Source organism: Marmota marmota, unplaced genomic scaffold (genome assembly GCF_001458135.2).
Source record: "Marmota marmota marmota unplaced genomic scaffold, marMar, whole genome shotgun sequence".
Lineage (NCBI taxonomy): Eukaryota > Metazoa > Chordata > Mammalia > Rodentia > Sciuridae > Marmota > Marmota marmota.
In genome coordinates, this window is record NW_026000169.1 from 3,677,615 (window position 1) to 3,685,478 (window position 7,864).

Sequence of the window (7,864 nt, forward strand, 5' to 3'; positions counted from 1 at the left end):
AGCAGATGGGGTAGAGAGGGAAGATGAGAGGGAAGGGGAGGGGGGATAGTAGGGGATAGGAAAGGTAGCAGAATACAACAGTCACTAATATGGTATTATGTAAAAATGTGGATGTGTAACCGATGTGATTCTGCAACTTGTATTTGGGGTAAAAAATGGGAGTTCATAACCCACTTGAATCAAATGTATGGAAGATGATATGTCATGAGCTGTGTATGATTTTGAACAACCAATGAAAAAAAAAAAAGTAAAAAAAAACTACTGTAAAATAAAAATTACATAAAATTTTTCACTTTTAACCATGAAAAAAAAAAAAAAAGAGGAAGGGGTTTAACTATCTTCAAATCTTGTGAATGCCGGCAGTTTCTTAGCCTTGCCAACTATTTTCCTAGCTCAGATTCTGCCAGGGGCGAAAGCAAATAGCAAGTAGAAGAAAAGCATGGTGGAAGCAAAAGCTCATGAGAAAATTAAAAGAAAAATAGAGAGTAAGAGTTATAACAGGGAAGATGACCGCTGAAAATAACGAGAGAGTCGGTCAGGAAAGAGAAGTCAGTCAGTCACGGAACTGAAATATGCTTATGTGTGTGTGTGTGTGTGCACTTGAGATCATGTGGATTACCTGCTGCATTGGATTACCAGTTCATTTCCAAATGGGTTTCCCTCTACAAACATGCACTCACTAGATCCCTGTTTGAGTCCTTTCCTGAGATCCAGAAACACTGTGTGCAAAGTCAAATATGGCTCCTTCCTCCAATAAGACAGCAAGTCAGTCTCTGAGAAGCCATATTTTCCTGATATTTTAGCAACATTTCTGTTAGTATATTTTTATTATAAAATTTAAAACATTGTGTACAAATTGACTATCAGTTACATTTCTTGATTCCAACATTTCACCCGTAATCTTAAAGGTATGGAAACCTTTTCTCTGGTGGGGAATAAAAAAGCCTTTGAATTATTAATGCAAGCCAAAATTTACTAATTAAAATTCATACCAGAGCATTGGTAATAGTTGTCTCAGCGTCCTCCTCTAACTTAAAAGTGTTGGACCATAAGGTAATTTTGTTTCTCATAAATATATATTCATTCAACACCAGTTATTAAGTACTGAATACATCCTTGACATTACACTGTTTTCTGAGAATATCAAAATGAATGAGATAGAAAACTAACCCCTTAGGCTCTCACAGAGAGTAAAGAGCAAATATATTTTTCAATTTCCACAGTCTGATTTTTTTGGAGTTCATTTAATATCCTCCCTCAGAATACCAAGAACTATGATATATCCATTTCTTTGTATATTATCAGCAAAACTACTTTATTATTAAGAAAAATGGTACATACATACAGTCATTTACACAACATAAGAATTACAGATAAAGAAAAAGAAATTCATATAAAAGAACAGCCAGTGAGAATATGAGAAATGCCTACCACCCACTTGTCCAATCATAAGAAGCAGTAGCAAATACACACATGCACGCACCCAAACACATATACACACAACAACCACAACAAGAGTCTTACCTGACTTGCCCACTCCTGCTCTCCCAAATACTGCCAGCTTGACCTCTGCACTTTTAGCCATGATGGGTGATGGTAGAACTTACTGTTGTTAAAACTAAAGAGCTGAGCAAATGTTTTTGGTCCCAGTCTCTGGATTCACTGTATCATTGTAAGTCTTGGAAGAATTCACAGTCCTTAGACAAAAGAGATTTGAAAATTCATAAGTGACTGGAAAACGAATTAATATTTATTAAATATCTACTCTATGCCAGTCACATTCACTTTACCAACATTTTCTAAATTTATCTTCATCCCCATCCTGTGAGAGTGCTATAGTAATTGACTTATAAGCTGCTCAACTAGTTAATGGTGGATTGAATTTGAATCCATTTGATCCAACATGTGCATTTACATACTCAATATCATTGTTTCTTGGCAGTCATTGATAATAAACACTTGAAGTATTGAATATGTGTGTTTGTCATCCATCTATAAGTATCCAGCACACAGATGGAGTCATCTTGGAGCTCTTTATTTCCCTTTGGTTTGAGTAACATTTATTTTATGAATAAATGATCAACTTCATTGCCACACAATTCAATTTTCCATTTCAGGGTTAAATTTTATCTCAGTTTACACCAGATCACATGGTCAAGTTGTATAAGAAATATATGTTTATGAAGTCAATAAAAATGCTCTGGTAAAGAAAGGAAAGAAAGAAAGAAAGAAAGAAAGAAAGAAAGAAGAAAGAAAGAAAGAAAGAAAGAAAGAAAGAAAGAAAGAAAGAAAGAAAGAAAGAAAGAAAGAAAGAAAGAAAGAAAGAGAAAGAAAGAGAGAAATAAAGAAAAGATAAATACCATGCTCCAAATTTTGAGTCCTTTTTTGTGGCACCCTTAAAAAATTAGTTCTAATATTGTCCTAACACTTGGCATGTGACATTGTATAGAGTGTAAGCACATTTTATATAGGTTGGTGCTTTGGAATACATCTAGGTTCTTACCACCAAGGACATGTAAACTTGGAAAGATCCTTGGGAGGACAGCCAAAGGACAGTCATTGCAAGAATCTGCATGTCCAGATAATCATCCTGTGCCTGATTTACTACTTTCAGCAATGGAAGGTGGGTTCATTACATCTAAAAACTGTTCCATTTCTAGTCAGTCCCTTCTAATTAGAACTATCTTTCTTCTACTGATCTCCAATCTGTTTTCTATCACTTCTTCTCACATGTCCTTACTTTTGTCTATGAAGTAGCTCAAAACAAGTCTATTTTTTTCTTTTCCTTGGAACTCTTCAAGTAGCCTAGCATCTGTTAGAATGCTTTGCCCCGTTCCAGGCTTCTACTTTCCAGCATGTTTATTCAGCTCTTTGTGGGATCTGCAGCATGGGATATTTCTTGTTTATAATATTTTGACTTTCACCTTCCCCTTTCACCATATGCACTATTCCCCTCTGGCTCTGGCTATTCAATCACTCCACTGTGGCCTCCACTATATTTACTACTTGACATGTGACCTGAGAAACTGACACAGCCAAAAGTTCTCTAAGAGGTTTGCTCTCCATTATCTGCATGCCACAGTTGTGCAATAGCCCAGCTACTCACAGTAGGGCTCACATCTTTTACATGTATTGCAAACTTCCCCACTCAGAACTTCTGCAACCAATGATTTCAACACAAATACTAAACTTCAAGTTTGTCTGTGTTAAACTTGGTCACAACAGTCCACAATGTACCCATTTTCCAGTCTATAAATATACACTTGAAATAAATATGTGTTAACTCCTCCTTCCAGCATTTTTTTCATCTACAACTTTTAAAAAGAACTGAACAGAAAGAAAAAAAGTGGAAAATCCTTCTGAAAAACTATTTCCACAAACAACACAAAAATATTTTTTACATTATGCACTGAAGCCATCAAGTTGTACCTAACAATTTTTGTATTTGCTGATTTCCAAAGTGCCAGAGCTTTCTCTGAGCAAAGCTATTAACATTAGCTATTGTTTACTTCATTTTCAAATGAAAAATCTTAGTAATCATTAATAGTACAAAACCCAAAAGCTTAAACATCTGCAATTTGTCCAGTCCCATACTTTTGGCTAAAGATAAAAGGATTTCTTTATTCGTCATTTTACACGTATTCATTAAGAAAAGGCCTCTGTTTTTCAGGTTCAGTGCTTCATCACAGAAGCAGAATATATTAAGAAATATTAACTATAAAAACTCTAGGTGAGAATAATTTCTGGTTAGCATTTCTTTGAAATATACAAGTGCCAAAAACTTGCATAAAAATAATTGACTATTCCACACAAAAATGGCTTATTCTCATGTATATAAAAGACACATAATTGTCCATCTGATTAATGCTTCATAAATCCCATCAAACAAGTTTTTTTTTTAATGTCACATATTTCATATTTCATATTTGATCCATCCAAGTGGCCTCAGAGGCATAGGACTTTCACATATGAAAGAAAAATTATGTGGGTTATTTTTTTCCATTTATAACCTAATACAGCTACAGCTGGTTATTATCAACCTTATGTATAGTTAGAACAAAAAAAATCACTTTAAAGGAAGACACAAAACTGACATAGATTGTTCATTTTATTTCTCTCATGAAAATATGAAAAGTTACATTTGACAAGATAGAAAGCAAAGATAAATGTATAAATTGTTGTAATAAAGAATCTGCTGCCAAGTTTCTGATATTCAAATAGCTCATAATCTGAGCCCTTCCATAACATGGATCTAAGAAAACAGTTTTGTTTTTTTCTCTAATGTTGTACAGAAATATTCTGACTATGGCTAGAAGTTGCCCTTCATTTCTTATGTGGATAGGTAATGCTTTAGTAGGGACAAAACTTTCAATTCTTATCAGTCCTAAAGGTAAAGTCCTAACTATTCAAATTAAAGGTGTAGTCCCCCCCCCAAACACAAATTAACAGAAAATTTAGAGAATATAAAGCAAAACCTAGCTCCAAATTCTGTATTATTACTAATGTGTTCATTGATCCATTTCACACTCACATTGAGCATATATAAACAAAAGCAGCTACTCTGGAGGTGCTCAGACTCTATTTAGACCTATGACATTAGTCACTAGAACCTTATTTATTTATTTATGAAAAGGTTTCATTCCTTGTAAACGATTCCCAAGACTATACTTACCAAGGTTCATGCTTTCTACTTCCTCTTCAGGGGCAGGGGGAGAGAAGGGGGAGCATCTTTATAATCATTTTTCTAACTAAATGCAGCTGTTTAAAGGGAGCAAAGAACCTAGTCCGGTCGTGGGAATGAGATTCTCCTCTCTTTGAGCCAATCCTTCTCTGGTTTTGAAATCAAGTTTTCCTGGTTCCATTACTAGGAATTTTCCCTTATCTTATCACCACGCAGCACCCACAGCAACAAGGATAATTGTGCAAGCCCCTTGGCTATGGCGTTACTCTGAAATCAACAGGTATCCTGCACTCATAGACAAGCTCCTTGTGGACCGAAGGTCACTGGCTTTCAAACTAGAGAGTAAATGTCACTTATATCAAAAGGACATTCCCAGTCTCAGCTCAGAGAGTGCTGTCAAGCCTGGGTGCTGGCGTTCACGTCTCTTACCGAACTCCAAAGACACCCTACAAAGACCCAGTGACTAGGAGAACTGACCCAGAGGCCGAGGGCTCAGGACTTAAAACGGGTCTGCAGGGAATCGTCCGAATGAGCAGCCTAGACACGTGCGTGACACTCACCTGTTCACACTCTCCAGGCCGGGAGAGCGGCGGTCCTTTGCAAGTTCGTAGTCGGTCCCCTAAGACCGCGAGGCCCTCCCGCGCTGACCCGCCCAGGCTGCAGGCTGCGTTTCGGACTTGCCAAGCTGCGATCGCGGGTGGAAAAAGCAACAGTAGCAAGTGTGGGTGGCCAGGCAGCGGGGGTCGCCTGCCTAGCGCTTGCTGGGACTAGCGGCGGAGAGACTGCGGCAGGACGCGAGCACTGCCCGGCTGAGGCCGCTGCGCTCCACGGCCAGGATGCTGCAGTGAGGCGCTTTGGCGCCCCCTGCTGGGGCCTGGTGCTGGCTCCTCCCGCACTGCTGCCTCCCAAGCTTGATAGCCTGAGATGCCGCCTTTAAAGTACTGCACCCAAGGCTGGCTTCTCTCCTTTGCTCAGTTCCAGGCCTCCAGGCTCTGGCAGACCGACTTTCCTGAATTAAAACCTTGAGTATGAAAGCGTCACTACGTGGTGTTTTCTATTCCTTTCTTCAAATGATTTTCACAATATTTCTTGGAAATATACTTACTTATCCCCATAATATCTAAAGGAGAAGATTAAAAGAAGAAAAAGAAAAGAAAAAAAAATTAGTCAAAGGCTAGTAAATGACTGGAAGAAAATCCAGGCTGGGTTGGGAGCTGAGAGATGCATGGAAAGACATAAATGATGAATTCAACAGAAATTCATATTTCTATATCTAAGAAAGTTCCAAAGCTTTCCACCATCCATACTAGACCAGTGTTATAAGATTTGTCTTGGAGTCATACCCCACCATGCTGAAAACCTAACAAAGAAGTAATATGCTATCCTAGACCTGTTTTTGCATTCTTCAACTCATTTAATATTTACAGCCTCCCTTGAGGTAAGCACTAGTATTGTAGTTGCTAGCTCTTCACAGATGAGAAGGGGGACTTAGCTTCAGAGAGGTTAAATAATTTCCCAAAGATGATGAAATTTGTAAGCAAAGGAGCAAGAAACACCTATGTTACCGGTTTTTGTTGTTATTGTCATTTTGTTTTGTTTGTTTTTATCATTCCAAATGTGAGCATTCTTACCAAGGTACCAGGTGGCTTCCAGAAAACTACTGCAGTATGAGCAGATAGGGACCCAAGGCTAAGTGAACAATCTAAAGAATGTCAATGATGGAAGGGAGGTAACTATGGAGGCAGTTTCCAAGGTTGGTACTGCCTGGAAAAACCACTGCAGCCCCAAGCTGGGTACCAGGTTGAATTAAGTGGCTGGATGTGTGCTAGAAGTAGGGATTGTCTAGTTGAGCAAGGATTTCTCTGAAAGTTCAAACATCACTCCTCTATGAGTTTCCTGATTCCTAGCTTACCCCCAGCATTTTCTGTAGTGCCTGGCATATAGTGGGTATTCAAAAAAGTAATTGTTTGATGAATGAAAAGAATGAGTTTGTAGCAGGATACATGTGAATTGTTTATGGGCTGAATTTGGGACAGAATATCCAGTAAGAATTGAATAGATGGGTCTAAAATTTGAGAGATAGATATTTTAAGTGTCTCAGGGCACACTAGATCTTTGAACCCTGAAATGGAAAAACAATTGCCCATGCAGGTTATATAGAATTTTATAGAATTTCAATTGCATGGAATTTTGTGGTGTTAATGTGTTCAAGATTCACCTTTATCTTCTTCCCACATTGAATCTTGTATTCAGAACAGTATTTAATAAAAATATTCATGAATATACATATACTGCATATAATATCTATATATTAACAGTAATAATAATCAATACTATGGTTGATTATTTCCAAGGAAGGTTAGTTTTGAATATATTCTATATACTATATGCAATTTAACACATTTAAATATTTAATATATTAAATATACATTTATGTATAATATATTATGCATACTGTATATCCTATACACAATTTAAATATATATATACATATATATACACATATGTTTATAATTTTACAATGACTTAAGTTGAGATTTCCATTTTCCACTCTTTTTTTATTAATCCCATTTTTAAATTTTTTAATTTGTTTTAATTATACATGACAGTAGTTCTACTCATTATTATTAACTAATGTCTATAATTTTAAGATTTATTCTTTGTGTTGTATAATTCTACGGGTTTTAACAAATCCATAATGTCTTATAGCCACCATTATAGTATTTTTTTTAATTTTAATTTGTTATATATGACAACAGAATGCATTACAATTCATGTATATGTGTGTGTGTGTGTGTGTGTGCATTTTTTTTTTTTTTTTTGATGGTACTAGGGATTGAACCCAGGGCCTTGTGCATGCTAGGCAAGCACTCTACCAACTGAGCTATATCCCCAGCCCTCTCACCACTCTTATCTAAGAGATAATTATTGAAAAAGGCCCAAGTCAGGTTCTATTTGAACAGTTGTCAGGAAATCTTGTTTCTCTTCATTTTCATGCTTAACCCATATATGCCAGGGCTCCTGTCTCCACCAGAGAGGCATTGTCATGCATACCTGCAGTTCTTGCACTGAGAAAGATCAAGTTGCTATATTGCAGCATGACACACATTATATTTTCTCTTCTATATGTGTTCTATATTTCATGGAACTGCTCCTTTATCTCAAAAGCAGCAAAAAGCAGCG

The 7,864-nt window shown here is 36.8% G+C and overlaps 1 protein-coding gene and 1 non-coding gene across 3 annotated transcripts in view; both read right to left on the minus strand.

Annotated features, from left to right (window-relative positions):
- The window catches only part of Rerg (RAS like estrogen regulated growth inhibitor), a 117,872-nt gene extending 112,357 nt beyond the window's left edge, over positions 1 to 5,515 (minus strand). Inside the window, exons 1-2 of one of the 2 annotated variants that reach the window (XM_015498200.2) lie at positions 5,242 to 5,515; positions 1,525 to 1,697 (exon numbers count right to left, since the gene is read on the minus strand). In XM_015498200.2, coding sequence (XP_015353686.1) covers positions 1,525 to 1,585 — 61 coding nt within the window. In that variant the 5' untranslated portion in view covers positions 1,586 to 1,697; positions 5,242 to 5,515. Of the gene's footprint in view, positions 1 to 1,524; positions 1,698 to 4,672; positions 4,853 to 5,241 lie in introns of those variants that run through there. The other variant, XM_015498202.2, reaches the window with a different exon arrangement.
- A 1,987-nt stretch (positions 5,516 to 7,502) lies between these two features.
- Positions 7,503 to 7,575, minus strand: Trnaa-agc. The gene has a single exon. It is a non-coding gene; the product is annotated as a tRNA-Ala (tRNA).
- Positions 7,576 to 7,864: the final 289 nt, after the last annotated feature.